The 27,578-nt window shown below is 37.4% G+C and overlaps 9 protein-coding genes across 9 annotated transcripts; 6 read left to right on the forward strand and 3 right to left on the reverse strand.

The window, feature by feature from the left end:
- Positions 1-6,194: 6,194 nt before the first annotated feature.
- On the forward strand, positions 6,195-6,671 carry CBG15295 (the record flags this gene model as incomplete). Its single annotated transcript, XM_002643076.1, has 3 exons — positions 6,195-6,233; positions 6,300-6,417; positions 6,463-6,671. 3 exons carry the CDS (start codon positions 6,195-6,197, stop codon positions 6,669-6,671), a joined length of 366 nt encoding a protein of 121 aa, XP_002643122.1.
- Positions 6,672-6,946: 275 nt separating this feature from the next.
- Positions 6,947-9,670, reverse strand: CBG15296 (the record flags this gene model as incomplete). The annotated part of the gene is made up of 8 exons (XM_002643077.1): positions 6,947-7,106; positions 7,168-7,463; positions 8,157-8,481; positions 8,530-8,706; positions 8,815-9,062; positions 9,111-9,277; positions 9,324-9,538; positions 9,591-9,670. The coding sequence occupies 8 exons, from the start codon at positions 9,668-9,670 to the stop codon at positions 6,947-6,949; spliced, it is 1,668 nt and encodes a 555-aa protein (XP_002643123.1).
- Positions 9,671-10,152: 482 nt separating this feature from the next.
- Positions 10,153-11,304, forward strand: CBG15297 (the record flags this gene model as incomplete). The annotated part of the gene is made up of 5 exons (XM_002643078.1): positions 10,153-10,255; positions 10,308-10,400; positions 10,455-10,555; positions 10,610-10,722; positions 10,770-11,304. 5 exons carry the CDS (start codon positions 10,153-10,155, stop codon positions 11,302-11,304), a joined length of 945 nt encoding a protein of 314 aa, XP_002643124.1.
- A 493-nt stretch (positions 11,305-11,797) lies between these two features.
- CBG26103 lies at positions 11,798-16,283 on the forward strand (the record flags this gene model as incomplete). The annotated part of the gene is made up of 7 exons (XM_045244670.1): positions 11,798-11,973; positions 12,021-12,135; positions 12,181-12,527; positions 13,092-13,730; positions 14,727-15,007; positions 16,046-16,135; positions 16,204-16,283. 7 exons carry the CDS (start codon positions 11,798-11,800, stop codon positions 16,281-16,283), a joined length of 1,728 nt encoding a protein of 575 aa, XP_045099646.1.
- A 213-nt stretch (positions 16,284-16,496) lies between these two features.
- Positions 16,497-17,554, forward strand: Cbr-gos-28 (the record flags this gene model as incomplete). Its single annotated transcript, XM_002643079.1, has 6 exons — positions 16,497-16,599; positions 16,654-16,763; positions 16,849-16,997; positions 17,053-17,137; positions 17,183-17,315; positions 17,430-17,554. The coding sequence occupies 6 exons, from the start codon at positions 16,497-16,499 to the stop codon at positions 17,552-17,554; spliced, it is 705 nt and encodes a 234-aa protein (XP_002643125.1).
- A 567-nt stretch (positions 17,555-18,121) lies between these two features.
- Positions 18,122-19,396, forward strand: CBG15299 (the record flags this gene model as incomplete). Its single annotated transcript, XM_002643080.1, has 5 exons — positions 18,122-18,219; positions 18,463-18,623; positions 18,761-18,902; positions 18,947-19,034; positions 19,196-19,396. The coding sequence occupies 5 exons, from the start codon at positions 18,122-18,124 to the stop codon at positions 19,394-19,396; spliced, it is 690 nt and encodes a 229-aa protein (XP_002643126.1).
- Positions 19,397-19,982: 586 nt separating this feature from the next.
- Positions 19,983-21,527, reverse strand: CBG15300 (the record flags this gene model as incomplete). Its single annotated transcript, XM_002643081.2, has 5 exons — positions 19,983-20,036; positions 20,085-20,381; positions 20,536-20,617; positions 21,116-21,322; positions 21,367-21,527. The coding sequence occupies 5 exons, from the start codon at positions 21,525-21,527 to the stop codon at positions 19,983-19,985; spliced, it is 801 nt and encodes a 266-aa protein (XP_002643127.2).
- Positions 21,528-23,602: 2,075 nt separating this feature from the next.
- CBG15301 lies at positions 23,603-24,754 on the reverse strand (the record flags this gene model as incomplete). The annotated part of the gene is made up of 6 exons (XM_002643082.2): positions 23,603-23,713; positions 23,761-23,868; positions 23,916-24,050; positions 24,093-24,426; positions 24,602-24,701; positions 24,745-24,754. The coding sequence occupies 6 exons, from the start codon at positions 24,752-24,754 to the stop codon at positions 23,603-23,605; spliced, it is 798 nt and encodes a 265-aa protein (XP_002643128.2).
- A 625-nt stretch (positions 24,755-25,379) lies between these two features.
- Positions 25,380-26,479, forward strand: CBG26104 (the record flags this gene model as incomplete). Its single annotated transcript, XM_045244671.1, has 5 exons — positions 25,380-25,428; positions 25,778-25,847; positions 25,914-26,021; positions 26,199-26,263; positions 26,310-26,479. The coding sequence occupies 5 exons, from the start codon at positions 25,380-25,382 to the stop codon at positions 26,477-26,479; spliced, it is 462 nt and encodes a 153-aa protein (XP_045099647.1).
- Between the last annotated feature and the right edge of the window lie 1,099 nt (positions 26,480-27,578).

Genomic DNA, 27,578 nt, shown 5'->3' on the forward strand with positions numbered 1-27,578 from the left:
ATTTTAAATTGGACGCGGGTTTTATCTAGATCATGATCTATTTCTTCAAAATCAACTGGTTGCAAGGCGCGCTTTTTCGCTCTTCATTTAAAACTGTGAAACTCAGCCAACGAAATTCGGCAGCGAATTTAGAATTTTTCCTAAATTTACTGGGGCGCTCTTTCTGACCCCCTCGCTTGAACCCAAGTGGCGACCTGGTGAACGGTCGTATTAGTTTTTCTCTTCGATTTCGCTTGATTTTCCCGAATTTTCTTCAGGTGTCGCTTCGATTTCTCATGTTTCTGTATTTTTGTAATAATTTCAATCAATTTCAATCATTTGTTCTTTCCAGAAGCAGGGACACCGAAATCGAATAATCTGGAAGGACAATGTTCTATGGAGAGGGCAGGGAGAAAGGAGTCGAATCGAATTTGTGTAGAGCAAGTTTTTAGCTCCAGTTTGCGCTTTGTTTTTGATTTGTTTTCAGAAATTTGGAAAATCGATAATCCAGGGATCGAGTGGGACCGGGGCGACGGAAGTGGCCAGCAGATAGGGACAGTATGCCGGATGGGATTATCGACAATTCAATATGTGACAAAAGTCGATATCGAATGATAAGACGTCATCAAAAGGAGGAGACAGCAAGAGGAGGATCCACGTGGCGAGAAGATTCTGGAGTGCATAGTGACCGGCGTCTGAATGGCTAGGAGATAGAGGAAGTCTTCAATTTGGCTCCAATCGATAAAAAAACAATTTTTCTGCTTTTGGAGCAACAATATGGATATGAGTCAAAAGTTGACAAGAAGTATGTGAAGATTGAAGGATCGTAAAATAAATCTGTTAATTGGTGAGTTTTCTAGCTGCTTTTCATGTTTTTAAATTAGAATTTCCAGGCACTTGGGATGCAGAAGGCGACGTCGTCGACAAAGAGGCAAAAGGACGGACAGTTCGGGATCACGGAGGATTCGTAGGATTCGATGGATGCTCGGAGAGAGATCGGAAAGACAACAAATGATGAAGTATTTTCCTGGAGATTAGGTTTTGAAGATGAGATTGAGTGTAGAATGAGATGTAGTTTTTGAAAGATTTATTATTAGGAGATACTTGATCTTAACTGGGAGGAACTGAATCTAGATTGTTCCTAATTTTAGAAAATCGAGAAAACTTTTGGAAACCAGATTAGAAAGAGTTCCTCGGACTTTTCTAGATTCATTTTTTGAATTTCAATTTCTCGAAAGACACTTGGTTTCATGAGAAGAGCGATCGGGTGTTTCATCGGCGTATTGTCCGATTGTTCGGAAGGATGCTGGTTGAGGTGTTTCACCTGTCAGCATTGGCTCGAATGCGATTGAAGGTGGCGCTACTCTGTTGATCTTCGGATTGACGGCGTTTCAGAGGAGGTGGATATCGGGTTCTTCTCATGAAACTACAAGGACGTTTTAACATCTAGATTAAGATCTTTTAAAAGTGTAGGAAAGTTGCAACTTTAGTCTTAAGTATTAGAAATAAGTGATAAAGAATAAATTCAAATTCAGTTCTAGACCGTACCTACCTCAAAAGCTAGCTCAGACGGGAGAGACTGAATCTAGAAAATTTATCATTAAAGAAAGTCGAGAAACTAGAAGCTAGATAAGGAAGAGGCGACCGCTTTCTCTTTGCCCGTGTAGCTCAGTCGGTAGCGGCGCCGCACCCTCAATCCTCGTCCCACACGTTCAACTCCTCGAGAGGCATATTTAAACGATATTTCGAGAACATTATTTTTTCATGTCCCCCCACCTTTAAGAAATGTCTATAGAAGGAAACTCAAAATCTCATTTTCTAATTCCAAATTTCGAGATCTAGATTTAGTTCCTTATTCTATCTTCCCAAGTAGTAAGTACCTTTATTAACCCAAAAAAAACTGTAAAGTGTAAATATTCTTTTTTGGTACCGGAGNTNCGCATGCTAAATAATAAAGATTCAAATCGGCGAGCGACTACGGTACCTTTGTACACATTTCAACGACTACATAGAATTTACAACAACATATGAATGATTTTAGGTACATTTTGGAGTTTCAGGAGTTCTTGGGCAGTCCCAGAAGAATATAAGTCGAAGATAGAGAGACGACGAGAGGAGGAACCAGGCTCTCTCCCAAAATATAATCTATCTGTTTCTTTATTACTCTCAATGAACCTACCTATATTTCGGGCGAGAGCCGCCGAAATTCCAACTAGATTCTTCAATGTCGGTGTGCTAAACTATTTAGAATGTAGTATAACACATCTGAAATTAGTACCGTAGTCGCTCGCCGAATGGAAATCTTTATTAGGTGGCTCGCGAAACTACGGTACCATCAAAGAAAAAAGTAAAATATTTCTGAAAAATATCCTAAAGATTCTGAAAAGCTGGGACCCGTACCCGTATTAACTAATCTTAAATTCAAATTTCAACTTTTTTCTTATCAAGTCCAATTTTAAAAAATTATAAAATACAAATTTTAAAAAATAGTTTCTCCATAGAATAGTATTAGAATTTAAGGTGGTGTGCGGTGAAAAATTTTATTGCTTTATTTTGTGCAGAATTCCATGTAGATCCCCATAAAAAACGAAAAAATTCAAAAAAATTCCTTCATTGAGAAAAACAGCATCGAAAAGTCAAAGTGGGAACCGGTGGCCTAGCGGCCAGGTGTGAGTTTTCTAGGCCAACTTCCGGTAAAAGCGCGCGAAATTCGAATTTTTATTGATTTTCAGTGTTTTCTCAGATGTCTTTTAGATTTCAAAATGTTTTTGTTAATTTCCTCCTAGGTGTATGAAAAAAACGTGACAAAAATATGAGAAAACACTGAAAATCAATAAAAATTCGAATTTCGCGCGCTTTTACCGGAAGTTGGCCTAGAAAACTCACACCTGGCCGATAGGCCACCGGTTCCCACTTTGATTTTTCGATGCCGTTTTTCTCAATGAAGGAATTTTTTTGAATTTTTTCGTTTTTTTATGGGGATCTACATGGAATTCTGCACAAAATAAAGCAATAAAATTTTTCACCACGCACCACCTTAAATTCTAATACTATTCTATAGAGAAACTGAACCCAGATTTCATATTTTTCAACAACGGAAACAAGGGGAAGAACCTGACGTGACTATTCTTCCGTCCGGCCAGGGGCCTATGTGGCAGAGTCCAGGACACGGAGCACAACAGCCAGGACTGTGCACTTCGGCTCTTCCCATCCTTATTCCACTGTTTTTTCGAGAAACAAGTTACAATATCGACTTTTCTAGATTCAGTCCCATTTTCTAAAGTTGAATTTCGAGACTCAAAATCTAGTTTCATCTCAACCTCACTTCAATAATATCTCAGAAAGAAACTGAATCTAGGTTTAAAAAGGTAAAAACAAGTGAATAAAATGGGATTCACCGCTCATGACAGTTCTTCTGTCAGATACGGGATCTATGTCGCAGTGCCCGTGTCATGAGCGAATGATCTTCCCAAAGAATTCACTAGTTTTTCGAGAAATCAATTTCAAAAAATGAAGCTCTAGATTCAGTTTCTCCCAGTTAAGATTATCAATGGCAATCTCTAAAAATATAAGTCAAAAATATGAAATGAAATGTTTCAAAAGTTTCCGCTTATTTCACAATTTTCTAATCTCATTTCTAGATCCCAACTTTCAGAAATAAAAACACGCAGCACACGATACTCATCAACACATCCACTTATTGTCATATCCTTCTAGATCCCTCTTCTATTCTCGAGCATCCATCGAATTCAAACAATAATCCATGATCACGAACTCTTCATTCTTGAGTGATCACCACTCCACGTCGTCTTCTTCAGCTTCCCAATCGCCTGGAAATACTCATTTAAAAACAAGAAAAACAGCTAGAAAACTTACCAATAAATGGATTCTTTATGGGAGTGCTCACATAGAATAATGATTATTCGTTTCATCATCCAATGGACATCCACATTGATCGAATTTCAGAAATATTGATTTTTATCGATTCGTTCCCAATCGAAGCACCTTTCCATCTACAAGACCATCTATTTCATTCGAATCCTTCCGCCACGTGGATCTTCCTGGCGTCTTCTCAGCAACTCGATATCAATTTTTCGGCATTTGTCACATCTCCTTTCCCTCGTCTGCAGACTTCTTCTTCCGTCTCCAACCATCGATTATCCGAATTTTCGAAAATAAATCGAAACGAAGCGCAAACTGCTGAAAAAACTTGCTCTACACAAATTCTATTCGTTTCTTCCTGCACTCTCCGCAAAACACTGTCCTTTCGTTTCCGGACTCCTCGATATCGGCGCCTGGCTTGATTCTGGAAAACAAATTATTTGATGTGACTGAAATTATCGAAAAAGAGGGGAAAAGATCACAAGAAAGCACGAGAAATGGACACAAAAATGTGCAAAATCACAGAAAAATCTGCAGGAAAATAGAGAAAATCAAACGAAATCAAAGAGAAGAAACGATACGACTGTTCACCAGGTCGCCTGTTGAGAAGAATGACGACAAATGGGTTGGAAGAGAGTTAATTGGCCGAAATCTCCCGCAATCTCTCAAAATTCCCGCAGAAAACATTTTTTTCGCGGTACATAATTAATAGAATGGTTGGTCAAAAACTAGTAGAGCAAAAGAAATCAATAGAAAAACAAGGTGAATTTTTTTGTATCCGGCATGTCTGATATCGTAAATTGTTTTTTTTTAATTAAAAGTTTCAATTTTCAGGCGAAAAAATACGAAAAATCTCGACGAAATCGTCTGAAAATCAGCAAAAAATATATTACAGTAGCCTTCCAAAACAATCATTTAAAGGCGCACACCACAGAATTGTCAATTAAGTCTCGACACGAAAAGAAATTTTAAAAATCAACAGCGATTTTCTCGAATTGTCTGAAAATCTTCTGAACAAAGTGATTAAAATAATGAAACACTCGAAAAAATATACAAACAGAAGCTTCAAGCGAAATATAAGCAAAAATGATGGTGATAATTGTCGATTTCGATGTCGGTCTCGAAACAGCAATACTCGGGGTTCACTTCACGAATCTCGTTCTGTAATTCATAATTTGAGAAGAACAATTTTTAGCATTCAAGATAAAAACAGAAAGGAAGAAATAATAGCTGAAAATCGGCAGAATTATCACTAAACTCCAGAAAAAATAATAATATTACAGTATCCCTGAAAATCTAAATTTAAAGGCGCACACAACAGAATTGTCAATAGAGTCTCGACACGAAGGGCAACTTTAAAAATATATATATAAAATAACGAGGATTTTCTTGAAATTGCCTGAAAATATTCTAGATAGAGTGATTAAAAAGGATGAAATTTTCGAAAAATATAAATAAGCTTCAAATGGAACACAAGCAAAAATTCAGAGGATTATTTGTCGCCGGTATCGAAGCAGCGAATTTCGAGGTTCACTTCGCGAATCTTGTCCTGTAATGCACAATTTAAGTAGGGAAATTATGTAAATTCGAAAAAAAATAGAACAGAACGAAAAGAATCATAGCCAAAATTCGAGAAAAAATGCCAGAAACTTAACGAAAATCCGGTGAAAATAAAAATATTACAGTATCTCTCAGAATCTGAATTTAAAGGCGCACACTGCAGAATTGTCAATTTAGTTTCGACACGAAAGGTAATTTTGAAAAAATAACGCAGACTCAGAAAAAATAATTTTGAAAATCTCTCAAATTAACTAATAAGTATGGATAACGATTCTGCAAGAATATCTACACAAGCTTATGCGGCAACGTTAGAAAGCATTAACATATAAAAATGGGATTTTTCGATGGCTACGTCTTCACAGTGAATTTCGGGCTTAAACTCGCAAATACATATGCCTTATGCACATTTTACGAGAAAAAGGCATGATAATTCGAGACGAGAACAAAACGAAAGGAATAGTAGCTAAAAATCGAGAAAAATAGGCAGAAATATCACGAAAATCAAAGAAAATTAAAATATTACAGTAACCCGCTGATTTTTATGATTTTTTTTTTGCGAAAATCTACTTAACAAACAGTTTAAAAAGAATGGAGAATCGAAATCATGAAGGATGTGGCTTTTAAAACGACGAATCTCCGGCTCTTTCTCTTCAGATTAGAGCCTTTGTGACCTAGCTACGTGGCATCTGAGTTCCTCTCAGTGCTCGTGGCGCCGCGCTTTGACACGTGGCAAATATCAAAAGAAGTCTTTAAAAATATTGTCTTCTTCAAAAATGGCGTCTCCAGAATACACCCAACTTTCCAGAAGTGAAGTGAGAAAAGCTATTTTTTGAAAAAATCAATTATATATGATTTTATGAAAAAAAAAAGAATTTCAGAACTTCCAAGATTCTGAATCTCTAAAACTTTTGAGAAGTCTACAGCAGAATTTTCCGATAAACGAGTTGTCAAATGAGCAATGGAATCTGATGGAAATAGTTATCGATAAGACGAAATGTAAGATTTTTAAAAAATTAGAAATTTATTAGTATTGAATTTCAGCCATCCCAATCAATCAAATCGTCACATATCGATTGTGTGAACGTGTGGAGTTTTGTTCCGAGAACGGCGTCTTCGTCCTGGTGTCCCGTTACATTGAAATCAATCCATTCGATCGTCGACTCCGTCCGAAGAAGACGGTTCAAGTGTTGCCAGCCATGTATCCCATCGAGATGTATTTGAAAAATAACGATTCTGTTCTGAAATTTTAATTTTCCTCGTTTTTTTTTTCAATGTCAAACTCGCTCTATTGATAATAATTATAAATGTCTTATCTCTACACGAAAGCAGTACCTATCCAAACTATTTGAAATTTTACGGGGAACCTAGGAAAAGATGTCATTATGACATACCAGGGGAAATGCGCTGAAGCGCATTTGAGGGGAAAAAACAACAAGCAGATATAACGGTAACAACCCTAATAAACAAAATACACATAAACGAAAATTGGGGGCAGGATTTGGGGAAAAATGATTTCGAAGAACAACTACAGAATACTGGAGCACTGAACATTAACACTTGGCGGTATCTTCTTTTTCAGTTTGATGTTCCCATTGGAATTCGGCAACAGGTTTCTAGCCTTCTCGAAGTCTCTTTGTAATCGTGTGGGCTTTCCAGAATCGTCCGAATAGAGTTGTTGTTTGGATCTGAAAGCGGGAATTTCGAATTTTCTTGTTTTCGATTAAACCATTTCTATGAATGACCTACCTATTCAACTTCATATGACTCGAAACCAGGTCATTTGTTGTCAATGCAGCCATCAACGAGAGCTCTCCAGCCAACACGGTCGCTGCTATAATTTCAGCCAACCGTTCGGCATTGCCTCCCGGTCGCTCATGATTCGGTCCAGCGCATTCGAGACACTCCAGACAGGCTCGTTGAGGTGAGAGGATAGTTCCACCACCTACAGTACCCACTTCAACACATGGAAGTGTACACGAAACATAGAGATCCTTCTCATCAGTTACTTCCATTCGTGTAGAGCACATTGCTGATGACACTACCTGAAACAAAAATAGATTTTGATATGTTCTTTTTTCTGCTTTCAATATTTTGCGATTTTCCGAGAGAGAAATATCCCGTTTTCTTCGATATTTCGGTGAAATTTTAGACCTTTTTAGGGTTTCTAGCCATTTTCAAAGATTCTTTTTCGATTTTTCCAGGTTTTTTGTCTGAAATTTGATGGAACGGTTTTTGGGAAGATTACTGTAGATTACTGTAAAAAACCTATTTTCTGTTTTGTGGTTTTTTTCACTGATTTTTGTCTGCATTTTGACGTGATTGTAATTGCAAAAAAAACAACTACAAAATGGAAAATAGGTTTTCTACAGTAATCTACAGTAATCTTCACGAACGCCGTTCCATCAAATTTCAGACAGAAAAAAACCCCGGAAAAATCAAGAAAGAACGTTTGAAAATATAGCTGAAAATCCTAAAAAGGTCTAAAAATTTTGCGAAAAAATAGAATTCAACGACAATTTTTCTCTCGAAAAAACACTATAATTTTCAGAGTTTACAGTTTTGGAGGGTATTCAAAAAAAAATTCGAGAACATTCCAGAAGTTTCCCGAAATGGACGAGAAGCGATTTTTTTAAAAGTTTTCTTTGTTTCTACATGAATCTACATATTTTGAGATAATCGAAACATTTAAAGACCATTCTCAGCCCAGATTTTCAATTTCTAGTCCTGATATTTACCTGCGCCGCATCCTGTCCAGTTGCTATAAAAATAGCGGCGACAATATTCGCAGCATGCGCATTCGATCCTCCGATTGTTCCAGCTCTCGCCGATCCAATATGCAATTTTGTTGTCGTCAAATAAGCCAACGCTTCTGGAGTCGTTCGGAGGGTCTTTATTACTGTATCTCGTTTGATAAGACACTCTGCCACAACTGATCGTCCTCGTCCTTCTGTGAAATTCTTGGCGGCCGCCTTTTTATCGACACAGAGGTTTCCAGAAAGAGCAAGAACTTGCATTTCGGGGAATCTTTCAAGGAGAAAACGCATCGTTAGGTCGCAGCTTCTGAACAATGGAACAATGTCATATTGAGCTAATTTTGAAAAATCTTACTTTGAAATCATATTCATTCCCATCGCATCTCCAGTGTGCGCATCGAATCTCAGATATGCAAGATTTCCATCTATAGTCACATCGATGGATTTCAGTCTTGCAAATCTGCTACACGATTGAAATTCCTGTCGAACCAAATTCTGGTTGATTGGGTCCTCGATCCATAGCTTGAGATCACTGAAAGAATATTATTAACAAACATTGTCCAACTTAAGGTCCATTTTGGACTCCTCCAGACATGTTATAGGTTATTTCAGAAATTTGAAAACTCTAAAAAATCCTTACACTGCATCTCTAGCTCTTGGAAATTTCACAACTGGCGCTCTTGTCATTCCTGAATTCACAACAGACGTCTCAACGCCTCCAGCCTCTCGTATCACATTCATGCCTCGATTCGTGGATGCAATCAGTGCTCCTTCTGTAGTTGCCATTGGTACATAGATGTCTGTTGATCCATTGATGGATAGAGGACCGGCCACGCCAACTGGTACTGGGGTGTACCCTACAATGTTCTCACAGCAGGATTCGGCGGCCTGAAAGGATTTTTTTTTAATTTTTATAAACTTTTTTTAGAAACTCACCAAACTGTAATCATAATTCAAATATGGCAATTTATCCAACTTTTTATTAATAAACGTTCGTCTAATAGGAATCGCCTGTTCAGCTGGAAATCTGGATTCTAGCTCTCGCGATTTTGCAGTTCCACGTTTCAGCAACCGGAGTGATTCTCCAGGAGAGACGGTTTTGCCTGAAAATTAAGATAATCAACTTTTAATGATTTTTTAAGAACATACATTCTTTCCAATCCTTGGTAATTTCGTCTAAACTTCGATTTCCAGCTTCCATCTCCACTGTCTCCGAATCTCGTTTACACTGAATGCCGGTTTCACATTTTTCAGTGATTCGGGGAGATTCTGAATCTTCTTCTGTGAGGTCTTCTGAATCCTCCTCTCCCACTGAGAATAGTGGTTTCCGTTTTGGTTTGTCTATGTAGTTTTCTCCGATGAAACTGAAAAAATGTAACGAATAATTGATGGGAATTTTGAATTTTGAATTCTCACTCTTCGATTTTTCGCACTTTTTCTTCTGATAAATCACAAGACTGGAGGAAATCGACAAGTTTTTGCCGATTTTCTATCATTTCTGTTGGTTTTGAACCTGAGAAATAATTGATTAATTAATTAAATTGTTTTTTTTTTCAAAAGGCGACAATAGTAAAAATACATTCTCATGCAAACATCAAACCTAGTTTTATATAAAACATCGTAATATTAGACGTATCACTATGAGTCATGTCTTTAAAGGTCACTAGCTGACGAAATATCTCTTGAAATTCATAAGTTTTACCACTTATTATGATCGCCATGAAATTCTCTACATGATTATTCAATAATAATCAAAAAATTTCAGCCAGAAATCATTGAAAACGCTGAAAATCTATTAATTCAATATATCGAGTGTTCTTTAAAATAGGCGGAGTCTGTGTTTTGCAACGCGCGGCGCGGGACTTCGCAATGGCGCCGCATGGGTTTGCAATAAGAAGCGCGGAACCTTTAAAATACATTCTTCGCATGTTTCACTCGTTTATCTTTAAGTTTTCTTCGAAATTTCTTGTTTGCAGAAATGGTTAGAGAAAAGGAAAAGCCTAGAAAGATCACAATCGCTGACTATTTCCAAAAGTCGCCAAAGCCGCAGCCAGAAAATGTCGAAGAAGAGGAAAATCAAAGTAAAAAAAACCGAAAAAACCAGGTTTTCAATTCATACTTTTGTATTTACAGAACAAAGCACATCGAACGACTTTGCGGACGTGCAAAACCTGAAATGTCCAAAGAGGAAAGTGATCATAGACGATAAGGATGAACCAGAGAAAAGTGAGCGGCAAAAAAAAGATGATATGAATTTGCAAGAAAAAAAATTGTTTACAGAAACACCTCGAAAACGCGGAGATGCGATTAAAAAACAGGCAAAAGGACAGCGAGTGTTGGATGCTGGGCAGAAGAAAATTGGAAATATCACCTGTGATATTGTATGTAGGCTAGATTCTAGCCTAGGGGAAATTCTGCAAAATCTGATTTTTCAGTGCAATATGGTGTACTGTGTCGATGATGCTGCCGACGTCGCAATGCATGATAAATACCACGAAGCGATGCGATTCCTATTCGAGATTCCACGGGAATTCTCCTTCCAAATACTGTAAGTTGTGGTCTGAAAATAAGCCAAAAAACCTGGAACATTTTCAGTCAATTTCCCCATCGAGATATGAACGAAGTGCTCCGAGTGTATTATCTGGAACGAGAGAAGGCTGAAGAACCATTTAAGAAACTGATGAATAAGCACATCAAAAATGTCAACAACCTTCTAGGTTATGTGGGCAAGGATGCTGATGATGATATATGGGAGGGCGACAAGCGAATTTTCATTGCTCTAGCCAGAAATGATAGGAGAATGAGGATCGGAGGAATTCTAATTGTTGAAAAGATTGCGAATGCGTGGACAAATCAGTCACAAAGAGAAGTTGGAGCCGGCTATGATAGAACTGATTGGATCGTTGGAGTTGATCGTATATATGTGGACCCATTCTGTCGTAGAAATAAGATCGCGTCTCATCTGCTCGATGCCGCCACAACTCAGACTCAAGAAATGCAATTCCGAGATCGTCGTTTGCGAATGGCTATGTCGGATCCATCCGATGATGCTATTAAGCTGGCGAAGGCATTCCTGGAGACCAGATACATGGAGGAGGATCAGTTTGATGGCGAAATTTTAATTTATTGATAAATTTATTTTATCATTTTCTAGGTTTTTACCTCTAACCATTTTATATTTGTTTAAATTTGATACTTGTCACAATGTTGATCTCTCTGCTGAAGAAAATACTCATGTCATTTATATAAACTCGTTGTATCTCAATTTTACTTGTTTTTCTTTTTCGAAATTGCAGCTAATTCTCTCTGAAACTTCCTAGAAAACTGAAAATTCATCAAAAAAATATCATTTGCCACGTCAAAAAGTGTGCGTTCTGCCGGTACGGTGTTTGCAGAACTGTCGTGAAATCTGGTGTGTTGCCTCAGCCGAGAACAACAAAAATCTCTGAAACTCGCGAGTTTTCATCTAGATTCTAGAATTCTTGGATATATTTCGTCATTATTTAAACTATATAAACATCTAAATACTAGAAGATGTCACAGGTGACTGGTTATAATCAAATTTTCTGAAATAAAAACATGGAAGATTAGAAAAAAATGACTGGAAATAGTGTGTTTTGCAGATGATACCTGTAATTGGGGTGCCACCAGCAGCAAATGCTCAAAAAAATCCGGTCCAAAATCAGCAAAAACCACCGAAACGAGCATCGAAAATCAAAGCCGCGGCGAGTATACCTAAGAAAGTAGTAAAGCAACAAAAGGAAAAGTCAGATCCAGTGTTGGATAATATTATTACATTGTAAGGTAAAAATTGAAAACAATAATTTGAAGTAGTTTTTTTTTCAGAAAAACCTCGACTGGAATGCCGAAAAGTGATAATGGAACGTTTGCGAAGAGGGAGGGCGAGAAATTGACAGCATACGAGAAAAAGGCTTTAGAATTATGGTTGAATTCTAATAAAGTGAATTTTCGACCTTGAAATCTTTTTAAAACGGTTATTTTCCAGCTTCTCGACCCAAATGCCACCGACAGACAGAAGAAAAAGCATCTCTTTCGGCATCGTCTCATTTGGCTTCTCAACAAACCTTTTATGATGAGGAATACGAAAAATGGAGAATTTTCGAGCATATTGATTCAAAAAATGAAAGAAGCCGTGGAGAAGATAGAGAAGAAATCTACTGAAAACGCTGTGAAAAACGAGGAAAAATCAGTGGAACCGAAAATTGCAAAATTGATGGATAAAAGTTATGAAAGTGATAATGATGATAAAGATTATCAACGAATTCAAGAAATGGGGAATTCCTACGGAGATTCGTTGACACCAATGGAATATCAGTTTTTGAAGGATGATTGGTGAGTTTCTTCAGTCAAAACTGAGGAAATTCAGGCCTGAAAAGTTTCTAAAAATTGAACTGAAAAGCTTTGATTTGAAATTTGAATCTCGAAAATCATTTAAAAAAAATGAAATTTGGACATTTTTAAATGCATTTTCAGCTCAGAAAACGGCCGAAAATTTTAGCCGGATAAATGGAATTTTTCAGCCAGAATTCAAAATGTTTTCTATAATTTCTAAAAAGATCTGATCCACACCAATCTCGGATCGTCATAATCTTCTAATTATACTACTTATCGTTAATCCCAAATAGGCATAATTAACTCGGGGTCAAATAGTTTCCGCTCTTTTCCAAAACTTTCGAAATTCCGAAAAACAGAATATCGCTGATCTATGCTTTCTTGGATGGTTTGGCGGCCCCCGCCTCCTCCTTCTCCTGTAATCCAAGTTGTTGCAGACACCGTAATCCCTTAATTTTAGGGTTTTGACCGAGAACGCCTCCTGAAGGGTCTGGGTCAAACTTTCCTTACTATTAGTCATTTCTCTTCAGCCTATTCACATTTTAAGCAATTCATTTTTTCCAGGATCGAATCTCAAAAACCGTGGAAAAAGCTCGAGGTAAAGGCTTCTCCAGACATGTTATCTCCAGCTATGATGAGTCAATGGCAAGCCCCGCCCACTTCACAAATGATGCCACTTCAGTATCAAGCTATGGGGTCTGCATATGGAACATCACAATCCCCATTTCCCTATCCTACGAATTCCACATTTTTTGCTCCTCCAGCTGCTCCTCAACCTACATTTTCAACCCCTTCCGCTCCTTCAATGGCTCCGACGGTTCCTGTAACTCCACCATCTACTGATTTCTACGGAGCTCCTGAGCCTGGCTACGTGAGCCAGTATCGACAGGCTTTTCCAGCTACATCTCCACCAGTCGACATGACCCAAAACTTCTCGATTCCTCAACAACCCAGCTATGATCAATTCTCAACGTCATCTGCTCGTCTAGAAGCTTCTGAAGAAGAGCTGATCCGTCAGAAACGTCTTCTGGAGATTGAGGAAGAGCTGTGTAGAATCAATGCGAAGAAGGTACAGATGCAGATGGAAGAAGAGATCCGGATGAGGGAGTATGAGTTGGCGATGAAGCAGAAGAGCATGATTGAAAAGGAACGACAGTTGAGAGATTATGAAGACAGACGATCTGTTGAGAGAGACTATGAGAGGTTTGTTGGATAGATAGTTTTTTTTGGGTTATCAAGAAGCCTTCTTCATGAAGAAGGTCTGTTCTTGGCATTGGAAAAGGAGGAGACGAATCAGAGTGGTCTGCAAATTCGGAAGCCTACTAAGGCCAAGATCCTTAATTCAGAGCCCCAAATGAATTTTTAAAGTTATGGGTCCCTGGATTCTGTGAATAAGGCGATTCAAAGATATCAGACTCAATGCTCACGATCTGGTATTGAGTACTGAGCTACTGGGATTCCAGATTAAGAACTGACTATTGGATCTATCGAGTATATTGAAAATCAAAAATTCAGTAGATTCGAAACCTAATGAATTCGTAATTTTACTTTGGTTCTGAATCCCAGAGGTCTTTCAGATTTCCAGATCCCCCGAACGGATCCTTCGGATTTACTGATCTTATTGACTATGGGTCCGATAGATCCTATAAGTCTTATGGATCTTACTGATCTCATAGATTGTATGGATCCTAGAGATCTTCTGTATTCTAGAGAAGGATCCTAGGGATTCCCAGATCTTATAGATCATTGATTCTATATACAGAACCCTATTAATCCTATAGATCCTATGGATCATAGATCATAAATATCTTATGGATCTTATATATCCTACAGATGCTATGATTCTTATGAACCTCATGAGTCATAAAGATCCTATGAATCTTAGATTCCCGGATACTAAGGATCCTATGGATTCCCAGATCTTATGGATCATTGGTTCTACTTACAGATTCCGATTAATCCTATAGATCTTAACGATCATATGGATTATGCATCTTATGGATTCTAGACCATAGGTCTCCGATCCTAAAAGACCATGGAGATCTTATGAATCTTAGATTCTCTAGGTTCATGTGGATTCCATGAATCATATTTTACTGTATAAGAGACTCCGACTCGAAGTTAAAGTCGCAAACTTTTTTATTTCACTATTCCATTATTTCCAGCGCCCCCATTCACATTTCTGACCATAATTTGCAGCAGTAGCTCACGCAACCGTCGTTCATCGTCTCCACCTTCTCGTCACTATTCCTCATCGTCTTCTTCCCGCCACCGCGACGACTATTACGACTCCTACCACCGCCGATCCTCTGACCGTCAACGAGACACTTATTTGACTTCTTCTTCTTCCGCAAACCCACGTGGCAGCTATGAGATAGGCATCCCGGACAACGGAGGACGCCGCCTCGGAGGACAACTTCAACAGCGGCAGCAACAAAAACGAGACGAGATGATGGGGATGTTGCCAAGGGGAGAAGAAGGTACAGAGATGAAAAGAGAGGGAGAGACGAAGACAAGTTTCTTCTTCTTCTTCTTCTTCCCCGCCGTTTTTTGTTCTTTTCGGAAAAAAAGACTTTTCCCTTCATTCAATTTTCTATGTATCATCTTTTTGGAAATTTTCTAGTGTTGCCAATCGCTAAATTGAAAGTGTCTGTTTTGGAGAAAAAGAGTCTTTATTGAAACGGTACAGACTGACCTACAACAATTTTACATGAAATTTTTGCCTTAGTCAGTCTGTGAAGTGGATAATAGAAGTGGGTTTACAAAGGCTCGAGACTTAAATCTGAGCCCATATAAGCCACGATGATTTGACGGATCTCCGTAAATCTACACAAAGATCAAGTAGATTTACGAAGCTTATGTAAATCAGTTGAGTGAATCTACGAGATCTACAGTAAGACCTACAGTACATTGTGTAGATTTACGACAATCCTCGTAAATCTACATTTGGCTCATGTCGATTTACTGGCGCTCTTTTTAAGAGGGTCTTGTTTTTCTCGAAAATCCACGTCTGTCTCTTTTCTAGATCTCATGAATCTACACCTCAAGAAAGACACTGAAGTTGAGCGATTTTGCATCTACTAAATCTGTTCAAAAATTGTGAATGCGCTCCATTGAGAGTCTTGTGTTCAACGGAGCGCACTTGCAATTTTTTATTCTTATTTTACGAAAATTACCGTATTTCCTTTAATAGACGCCCACGCAAACCGTCGATTTTGAGCTCAATTGTCTAGTTTCCTATGAGAGATTTTAAAAATTAGTCAACTGATAAAATATTGGTGACATTACGATAAATAATTTATCAGTTGACACATTTTTGAAATCTCTTATATAATTGAGCTTAAAGTTGGCGGTTTGAATGGACCTCTATTAGAGGAAATACGGTCAATCTAACTGTTTCCCTTTTTTGTACAGTTCATTTTAGACCAAGCTCCTTATTTGGTCATTCAATATTTCCCCGATTCCCAATTCTCAAAATTTTGCTTACATTTCCCTAGTAAATTTTTTATCATTTTCAGATCACTACGGCTCATTGAAGCGATCGGCTGATGGCGGAAGTCATCGAGAAAGTCACAATGGAAATCGATCTACGATGAACCATTCGCCAGGTACGGTATTCTTAGAATTTCTGAATATGAAACACCTGATGAAAAATTTCAAAACTCCAAATTTTCAGCAAAAAGGCAAAGAACACGTACCAGGAAGCGCTCGGACCGAGGAGAAGTGCAAATGGAAGCGATAAGTGATGAGGAATAGCTACAGTATCCTTCTACAGTAATCCCTGTTTTCGTCTGGATCTCTTTTGTAAAATTTAGCTCATTGTTAGTTATTTGTAACGTTTTCGGTCTAATAAAGTTTTACTGCTTATAGATAAAATTTGAAAAGTTTCGAATCGTTTATAAAATCGATTTTTGCATATTTTGGTTTTCAAAAAATTACAGATTTTCAGCTATCTATTTTCCAGAGAACATGTCAGAAACGTGGGAAGCGCTTCGCAAAAAGGCGCGAAGCACCGAGAACTCGATTGATGTGAAGTTGGTTTCGTTGAATAAACTGACGGCTAGCTCACATGGTTTGTGGTCTTTAAGCTGAAAATTTGGCTGAGAATCATTCTGGAATTTTTCAGGAGGATTCGATATCGACGAGAAAACTGTGTCCTCTCGACAAACGACTTTTCGAACGGTCACCACTGAAATTGAGGGATTAATTGAGCAATTAACGAATATCAATGATGATGTGAGTAGGAGAAAATTAGAATTTTCGTTGTTTTTTTTTCATTTTAAAAATGATCTCGAATTCTAAGCCCCGCCCCCTTTTCCAGATGAACGACGTCGCCGGCGCTCAATCCTCCGCTTCCTGGGCATCGAATCCAGCAATCCAACACACTCTCCGCCGCCATCGTGAAATTCTTCGGGATTACGGTAGTGAGTACCGTCGGGCCAGGGATAATGTGGATCAGGTTTTGCAGAGGTATGCAAGTGTGCTCTAACCGAATCTAGATCCATGAAATTTGAACCATTTTCAGAGAACTCCTGCTGAGCAGCTCGAATAATGAATCTCGGAATCCGGCGGTCAACAATCGAGCCAGAGGATATGATATGTATTTGAAGGTAAAATTCAAAATTTGTAATTTTCAAAATAAATAAAAATTCCAGGAAAACGACCATATCAATGCCTGTGATCGTTTATTAGACGAGCAGATTGAAATGGCAATGTCGACTAAAGAGAATGTGGCTAGGCAGGGAATCAATCTACGTGGCATCTCGAATCGGCTGCATTATATCACAAGTGGGTCAGAATAATAGGGATTTTAACCATTTTATGATAGGAAATGGTTCAAAAAAGACATTTAAACTCAAATTCTTTTTAATTTTCAGCCAAAAAATCGTTTTTTCTTTTCAGAAAAGTACCCTGCCATCAACAATTTGATGCAGAAAATCAAGACAAAGAAACAAAAAAACACAATGATCCTGGCTGGTGTCATCTCCGCATGTCTCATTTTTACGATTTTTTGGATTATTAATTAATTGAATTCTCTATTTTTTTTCTCTTTTTTTTGATGAATTACGGAAAATTGGATTTTACAAGTCTTTTTTGTAGTTTGTAGTGTCCAAATTTTCATCCAAATTTATTATAATGATGATAAGAACTATTTTTTTTGATAAGAAATCAATTTTTTGTACACTAACAACCACCGGCTGTTGTCGTCCCTTTTTTTCATTGTGATATTCGATTCTCCCCCTATTTCTCTGCGCCTCTATTTCTCTCGTTTTTACTAATTTTTAAATAATTTCAGCGAATGTGTAAATATTTTTGTTCCCCCTGGATATTCTCGGTTTTTTTGTGTCTCAATTGGGTACTCACATGAATTGCTAGTGTATTATTATAATGATTGATTTTTTTGGAGTTTTAAAAAATTGGTAAATTTTCTCGAAATTTCCATTGAATTTTCAATTTCTGAATAACTGTAGTTTTTAGAATTCAATTCGGCTCACAAAATATGATAATTGAGTTCCATGTGTCTTAAAATATTTTGGATTTTTGTTGAATTTTTAAATGAAAAATCAGAAATTGGAAACCCCAGAAATTTGCAGATGCCACTCCGTGCCTACGTTTGCCCATCGATTCTCAACGCCGACTTGGCGGCGTTGGCATCGGAATGCAAGAAATTGTTGGCAGCTGGAGCGGATTGGTGAGTGTGCACATCCGGACAAACGGATGGACAGATTTTTTTTGAAAAAAAATTTGAAATCAAGCTCATTTGAAGAAAATTCCGAGAGGTTTTTAGTTGAAAAAAGACTCGCATAAGGGAAATTTCCAGAGATTTTCACAATTAGTAAAATGTGAAATTAAAAAAAAAAAACAGAATTTTGCTCATGTAAAACTGGAGATGCCGAAAACCCAATTTTATGAAAATTGGAAATTTTTTCTCCAGGCTCCATCTGGATGTAATGGATGGTCACTTCGTTCCGAATCTAACAATCGGTCATCCAGTCGTCGAATCTCTCCGTAAATCTCTTGGACCAGATGCCTTTTTTGATGTTCATTTGATGGTTTCGAATCCTGGACAATGGGTTGATCCAATGGCCAAAGCAGGTGTGAGAAAAATAAAAACTACAAAGGCTGCTTCTGAAAAAAGCTAAATTTGAAAATAACATAGAAAATTCAAAACTCGAAAATCTCAAAAACCTTGAAAATCAGAAATTTTTTTTTTCAAAATTCCGGTTTTTCAGGCGCCAGCCAATTCACATTCCACTATGAAGCTGTGGACGGCGGTGACGTGGCAGTTGGAGAATTGATCGAGAAAATCAGAAAAAGTGGAATGAAAGTGGGCCTATCGGTGAAACCAGGCACTTCTGTGGAGCACATTTTGAAGTGAGTTTGTTTGAAAATCTGGACACACAGACAGACATTTTCAGACACGCTGAGCACATCGACAACGCGTTGATCATGACCGTCGAGCCGGGATTTGGTGGACAAAAGTTTATGGAGAACATGATGGAGAAGGTAGTCTATCACAAGTACCGCAAAACCTGTATTAGAAAGACCCCCTCTAATTGAAGGGCCCTCTGTAATAGAATGCCCGCCGGAGGTTGCTTGGAACAATAGATGGGCCAGCTCGTCTAATACAGTTTTTACGGTATGACTAGAAATTTATAATTTTCCAGGTCCGCGCCATCCGCAACGCCCATCCTTCCCTGACCGTTCAAGTCGACGGTGGTGTCACTCCGGAAAACATTGAAATATCGGCGAAAGCTGGAGCCAACGCGATTGTCAGTGGAACTGGAATTATCAAGGCAAAAGATCAAGCGGAAGCAATTTCGACCATCAAGACCGCCGTCGAGAATGCGATCGCTGGAAAAATTTGAATTTTTGTTAATTTTTGAATTCCCTCGCTTTTCTTCCCTCACTTTTTTCTTCACCTTTTTTGAGGTTGTGAACGTATTGAACTTGTGTTAAAATGTAGATTTCTGTTGATTGAAAATTTTGATTTATTAGAAACAAAACAGAAAATACCGAAAAGTAAGACAAGGAATTTGAAAGTCACAAAAAAAGAAGCAAGGTTATGATCAGCGACAGCCAAACCTACGGTATACCGTAGAACCTGTAATAGAAGGGCCCCCTAACTTTTAACTTTGAGCCAATTGATCTCGTTTCCTGTAACAGATATCAAAAAGTTGTTAACTGATAAATTGTATATCAAAATGTCACAAACATTTTATCAGTTGACCCTATATTGTTATTTTCCACAGAAACCGAGATAAGCTAGCTCAAACTTGACAGTGTGTGGGCCCTTGTATTACAGGTTTTACGGTATGTACTGAGATATTTTTCCATTTTGCAGTTTTTCGAGTCTAAAAAAATTCAATAAAGATAACAAAACACAGAAGAAGCAAATATTTATGAATTGAAAATCAATATAGAAGAATGTGTTACAGTAGTACTCGGATGAAGTTATTTGGCGGAAGCAGTGAGTTTAGATGAACTGAGAACTTTTGGAGTATGGATCTGAAAACATAGATTTTTGGAAGTTTTGAAATTCGCGGTCAATCTCACCTCAGTCTTATCCACATCCAATCCAGTTTCATAGAATTCGATTGGTCCCTCATCCCATTTCACTTTTTCAATGTTCACTTCTTTGCATGCTTTCTGATCAGGTTCCAACTGAAATTTAGCGTTTATCCAAAGCTTAGGATTTTCAAAATTTTGAAGACTTATATGAAAATATCTGGTGTTTTGAGTTTGGAATTTTATCGGACCATTATTCTTGTACTTGTAATCGACGGGAGAAATTTCTGGAACTTTTCTTGGAGCCATTTTTGAAGCTGCTGCTGCTGGCGTTGAATTCTTGGGCTGAAAATGAACATTTTTATTGAATATTCAAATAATCTTAAGCTAGAATTTTCTGATTCTCGATATTCTAATTTTGGGCAACATGTATTTATACGAAAAGTATTGTATTTATACAAACATTGTCAAGGACTCCAGAAAATTCATAAAAACGTACCGTAATCTTTTCAGCCGTAGTCGCCTCAAGATCCATTCCTATCGGACCCTCGATACAATCAAATTCCTCTTCTAGACTATCCCTGAAACATACTTTTCTTTAAAGGTTTTCTTTAAAGGACAGGAGATTTTACGGATGATTCTTGGAGCTAGGGTATGCATTCTACCGTGACGGTGTACAGCGCTTAATGTCACTCTGCGTTCAACTCCTCGAGGGGCATATTTAAACGGAATTTCGAGAAAGTTATTTTTTCCATACTTGCAACGGGCCGGGCCGAGGTTTTTTTAGAATTTTCAGGGCCCGGCTCGGGTTTTCAGAAAAAATTTTTCCTGTCTTTTCGAAAATTTTTTTTGGGGTCAACTGAAAAAATAGACAATTTTTCTGTCAAGTCAAAAACTTTTCAAGATAAAATTGTCCATAAAAAATAATTTTTTCACAAAAAAATTAGAAAACATTTCTGAAATTTCTAATTTTTTTTCAAATTTGAAGAACCCGGGACCTGATTTTGCAAGTATGTTTTTTTGATGTCTCCCAACTTTTAAAGCCTGGTTAAAAATTTTAAAAATTTAAAAATCCTTACTTTATACCATTCTTCATCACAGGTTTCCCATTTACTGCTTCATTGATTTTCTCAATTGCTTCCTTGATTTCTTTTCTTTTTGTCTTCAACTCATTTTTCATCGGTTCCATTTTATAATGATGGATTATAGCGGCAAAAAAAATGGTTAAGAGTACAGGAAAGAAGTGTAAATAGAATAACACCATGATGATTTCAATGTAGAAGTTTCTGGAAATTTTCGAAGGAATTTCAAGAAAATGATTTTGGAATACCTGTTCAGAATTTTTGAATATCGAACACTGAATACTGTAGAGTTAGTCGATTGAGCAGCAATTCCAGTTGAAATCAGTATTACCAGAATTGATAAGAATAGTGCATAATTTTCTGAAAAATTGACTGGGAGGACTTGTTTTACAAAAAGACGAGATTTCATTTTTAAACAAAAGTAGCTGATTTGAAAAATCGGAAATTCCAAAAATTCTAAAAATTCCAAAACTCCAAAAATCGGAAATTCCGAAAATTTTGAAAAATTCAATTTTCTGAATTTCGCAAAGCTCTGAAATATCGAAAATTCGAAAACTTGGGAATTCCGAAAATTCCAAAAACCCAAAATTCCGTGATTCCGAAAATTCGAAAATTTCGAAAACTCCGAAAATTCGAAAATTCCAAGAACTCCGAAAAAACCGAAATTCAGAAATTTCAAAAATTCTAAGAAAAGGAAATTCCAAAAATTCCAAAATATCCGAAAACTCCAAATATTCCAAAAAAGCGAAAATTCGGAAATTCCAAAAATTAGGAAATTTTCAATATTCGGAAATTCGAAAATTGGGAAATTCGAATATACGGAAGTTCCGAAAATTCCAAGAATTCCGAAAATTCCAAAAATTCCGAAATCTGAAAATTCGGAAATTCACAAAATTCCAAAATTTCGAAATTCTGCACATTTGAAACCTCGGAGATTCCGAAAATCCAAAAATTCCGAATGTTCTAAAAATTCAAAAACACGGAAATTCTGAAATTTCGAAATTTCCAAGAATCGAAAATTCCAAAAAGACAAAAGTTATGATTGATACTATTTTGACCTACAACTTTCGAGTATTCCACTTTTCAAAGCGATTGTTTCTTGATTTGCTAATTTTCTGATTAGTCAATTAAAAGCATACCAAGACTCATGATAGCGACTATTCAATGTATACAAACTCTTTTGTTGAATAAGCTTTAGTTAATGCGGAACGATTCCTTTTCAGTTAGCCATGTGGCGCTTCTGAAAAAATTAAAGCCAAAAAAAATATGTCAAAGTTTACTTGGTTTTTAGGGAAATGGGATGCTCTATAATTCCAGCCCTTAAAGGGGGATCCGACCAAAAATTTTTATTTCATTAAAATGTTTCAGAAAATATGTATTTTCCTAATATTAAAGGTGGGGAGACAAGAAAAAAATAATGTTCTCGAAATTCCGTCTGAATATGCCCCTCGAGGAGTTAAGCTAGCATGGGCGCGGATTGAGAGTGCGGCGCCACTACCGACTGAGCCACGCGGGCAAAAAGGCAGCCGGCGCCCGATTGCATACATAAAGGCGAGGACGCCGGCTGTACGCAGAGTGACATTAAGCGTTGTACACCGTGACGGTAGAATGCATACTCTAGCTACAAAAAAACTACGAAAAATCTCCTGTCCCCCCACCTTTAATGCGAAAAAATTCAAAAAAAAATCCAAAATCCCCGAAAAACGGCGTTGATAAAAACATAGGATTTGAATTTCCGCGCAGTAAGAAACCTTGTCCACGGCATCATAGCGCCTTTCGTACATGGAAATTTTTCCGGATTTTTTCGGTTTTCATGTCCGGCAGGTTAAAAACGTTAAAAAACCACTGTCAGCCACTCGAAAAAACTGCTGTCAGGCGCCGTGACCTAGGTTTCTCACTGCGCGGGAATTTAAATCCTCGTCCCTCCTAGCAACTTTTTTTCGAAGTTTTTTCGCTTTTAACGCCATTGTTCGGGGATTTCGGATTTTTTTCTATTTTTTTGCTATAATATTGGGAAAATAGACAATTTTTCGAACATTTTAATGCAATGAAAATTTTTGGTCGGTCTCCCCCTTTAATTAGCCTGCTTTCTAAAAATGTTGACCTGTATTCAGTGGTCAAATGCACTGGTTCCCAAAGCTACTGGTTGGAAATCGCACCCCCAGATAATTTTTAGGCGAAAAAGTTTAATAATTTTGAAGTGGACGCGGATTTGACCTATTTATTTTCAATATTTGTTCGCGATTTCCAACTACCGTGAAACCTGTATTAGTAGGGCCCTCACACTGTCTAGTTTGCCCTAAATTATCTCGGTTGCTATAAAAGATGTCAAGGAATGATCAACTGATGAAATGCTAATTGTAAGAGTATGTATTATGATAAACAATTTATCAGTTGACCACTTTTTCATATCTTTGACACCCAGTGCGAATGTACTAGCCGGTCAATCATTCAAAACAATTTTTTATTGCAAACAATCAACAATTACATCATAGAAGAATGCGTTATAGTTTTCGTAGTACTCGGATGAAATTCTCTGATTGACGCCGTTAGAATAGTGGAACTGGGTACACCCTTCGAACTTGGAGTATTTAACTGAAAACATATATTTTTGAATTTCGCGCCTATTCCCCCAATCTCACCTCAACATCATCCACATCCAATCCAGTTTCATAGAATTCGATTGGTCCTTCATCCCATTTCACTTTTTCGATTTTCACTTCTTTGAAAGCTTTTCGATCAGGCACTAACTGAAATTCATCACTCACCCTATGATTTTCAAAATTAGAAAACTCACATGAAAATCTTTGGTATTCTGAGTTTGGAATATGATTGGACCATTATTGTTGTATTTATATTCGATTGGCAAAATTCCCGGAACTTTTCTTGGAGTAATTTTTGTAGCGCCTGCTGTTGGTGTTGAATTCTTTGGCTGAAAATTAAAGTCCATGGACATCGGGACATCCAAACCTACCGTAGTTTTTGTTGCCATTTCCAGCGATTTCTCTACAATTTTTGGTGTCTCATGCCGATTATCAGCTCCCAAAGTGATGCAGTTACTCAAACTATCATTATTTTCTTTCTTGTCAAATTCAATGTTTGTTGCAAGATTTCGGCTTGTGGTCCATTTATAACTTGGTTTGGGGATTTTGGATTTCAGCTCTTTCAATTCTTTATTCGCATTTTGCAGCTCATCCTCCATTTTCCTTCTTATATGATTATGAATCATTAGGGCAATTAGGATAGTAGAGAGGACTGGGAGGATGTGGAAACAGGCGACACAGACGATGACGTCATTGTAGAAGGCTCTGCAAGATTCAGAGGAGTTTTAGAATCTGAGATTTTTGAAGATTCTCAAATTTTAATATTACCTAACTTAACGACTTTAAGGATTTTGAGTTCCTCAAATTTCTAGATTCCTTGATTTCTAGAAATCTAAGAATATACAAATTTCTAAAGTCCGAAAATTTCTAAAATTCTCACCGATCCAAATTTTCCGAATACTGAACATTGAACCTTGAAACACCCGAATTCGCATGAGCAGTGGAGACAAAAATCGTCGATAAGAACAGTGCATACTTTTCTGGAAATTTTTCTAATTACCCTAATTACCTATTATATCTTACCAAAACTCATGATATCGATTAATCTATGTATATAATTGTTATCTTATATCAGGTATCAGGAAAAAGTTTGAACCTGCTGTGTGGCTTGGTGAGAAACCCCAGGTGACATTAAATGTATGTCAAAGGGCTCACGGGAAATTATAATTTCACTAAATTCCTATTTTATCCCTTGATAATTTTCGGTGACCTCCGTGAAGTCCGTATTAAAAAAAGGCCGGAATCTAGGGTCTTGAAAGAGAGGGAAAGAATCAGTACTCAGTCTTACAACGTTCAAGTTGCAGGATTTTGCAGGTTATTCAGATTTGCAGCAGTTTCGAGGAACCAGGATTGCAAGGATAGTTTCAAGCATCGGGAAGATCCTAATCAAATGTTAGGAATACGGAATCTAAGGTAAGAAATTTGTTATCGATCTAAAAAACAAGGGTCAAGTTTCAGGAGACCGTTGGCGTCTGGGATTCAGAAGGTTCGAGGAACGATGACTTCAAAAGCAAGGAATGGTTGGATTTCGATAATTCGCATGTAGGGAGTATAATGGGAGAGGTGAGAAGATGGGGATTGGTCGACTTTAGAAATGAGCTATATTCTTATAGGAAACAGTTCGAGGAACCAGGACCAAGATTTCAAGGACGGATACAATGTTCGGGAGGATCTCCACATTCAAATCTGAGGAATATGGAATGAAAGGTAAGGAGATGGGGATTGGTCTTGAGAATGAGAGTTAAGTTTCAGGAGATCGTTGGCGTCTAGAATCCAGAAGGGCGAGAAACAAAGACTTCAAGAGCAAAGAATGGCTGGATTTTGGGGATTCACGTGCTAGGAATATGATGTGAGAGGTGAGGAAATGGGGATAGGTCGACTTTTGAAATCGTTAGAAAAAAATCTTTACTATTAGAAGACTATAAATCGAGTTTAGACTTTAGACAGACTTTAGAAAAAAGAGACATTCCAGTAGCGGGAAAGCCTAGGAAATTGTTTTCAGCCAGAAACAACTTTAGCTCTAAAACGAATCCAAAACATACGGGTCCAGTTTCAGGAGCTCGGTGGCGTGGAACCAGGATGTCAAGGATGCCGGATACAAGGGTCGGGAGGATTTTAATTCAAATGTCAGGAATATGGAATGAGAGGTGAGGAGATAGGGATTCATCTTAAAAATAAGAGTCAAGTTTCAGGATATCGTTGGCATCTGGGATCCAGAAGGTTCGAGGAAGAACCAGGACTTCAAGCGCAAGGATTGGCAGGATTTCGAGATATCACATGTCAGGAATATGGTGTGAGAAGTGAGAACATCTTATATTGAAAAAGTGAAGCCTAGGATTTAGCCTCAAATTTTTGCAAAACATTTTTATTGACTTTCAAAAAATGGAAAAATGAAAAAGTCATTAGTTGAAAATAGAAACGAAAAGTGAAAATTCCGAAATTTTTTTTAATTTTGACAATGTATGTATTAAATTTAGGAAGCCCGTCTATGGTTGCGTCAATACCAAGACCAATTTGGATCTTCAAGATACAATTTGCCAAGGTAACTCAAAATGAAAAAGGAATTTTCAAAAAGCCTCAAATTTCAGTCGGTGATGACTTCAAAGATTCCAAAAAGACACGTCAGGACATCAGGACTCCGCCTGGATATCAGAACTATTTTGAACTCGACTTTCTGTGTTATTTTTACATTTTTGTTTTTTCGCGCGTTTCGGTTCTCGTTGTCTGTCGTGTCTTTCGTTCTTCGTTGTTGGGATAGTGCTTATCGTTGTTGTCGAATTTCTAGATTAGGGTTGTTTTCATCGGTTGAAGGTTGATATCAGAGTGGCACGGGTAGTCCGTTGTTCCTCGACCGGGAGTTGTGGGTTGGCCGTTGTCCGTTTACCAGGAAAATTATAATTCCCGTCTGAGAAGGCAGTTAGAATGATGATAAGCTCGCATCACTATTTTTCATCGCTAATTCGAATTCGGCAAATTTTTCATTTGGAAATACTCGTTTGTTTTCGGAAAATTTTATTCGTGGTCCGTGGACCGGAGTCCCTCTTTTTAACTGCCCGCTGTCCGTCGAAAATAATTGCTGTCCGTTGTCCGTGCGCTGTCCGTCCATCTCTGATATCATGGTACAATTTATATGAAATCCAAGCTGAACAAAAAAGTGACTGAAACTGAAATAAAATCTGAACAAAAATACAAAGTTCCACATAATAAAGTATTTCTAAAAGTGAAATGTGGTTCTAAAAAATAAAAATGAAGTATGTGTTCCTTGAAGAAATTTAATATCGAATAAATGGTTTAACCTGGATCTCTTGTGAATTTTTGTTTAATAAAATTGCTGAATTCGTCCGATAAAATGGTAAATCCTAGTAGAAATTAGGCTCCGCCCCATTCGTTTTTTTGGAAATAATTCTCGACCTCCTTCCGCTTGATCTACCAGTTCAAAAAAATTTTGTCTTTTTGCGTCCATCCGATTTCTTGAAGTCCCGAAAATTGAACATTCTGAACAGGATTTTTGAAAGGTTGTACTTTCAGACAAGATTTAGGAAATTCAGTTTTGAAGAAACCCTAGTTATTCTTCGACATTTTTAGAATCTGTTTTGTGACGTTCAGACATATATCATCTGAATAGTGGTTTTTTGGACCAATTTAAAAAGGTCAACAATAAATGTTTTACAATTTTTTACTTTGACCTAATTTCAGACTTTTTCAGATTCCAAAACTGCGAAATATCTAGATGATTATTGTTCCATTATTCAATTTCTTTTTTACATTTTCAAAATGTTCGAAATCTCGAGTATTGCCCTCAAACAACCCTTAAACAGCCCCTAAACTACTACCCATGATGATAAAGCGCTCAAAAC

This window comes from Caenorhabditis briggsae (genome assembly GCF_000004555.2).
Source record: "Caenorhabditis briggsae complete genome, chrIII, whole genome shotgun sequence".
NCBI classification, from domain to species: Eukaryota; Metazoa; Nematoda; class Chromadorea; order Rhabditida; family Rhabditidae; genus Caenorhabditis; species Caenorhabditis briggsae.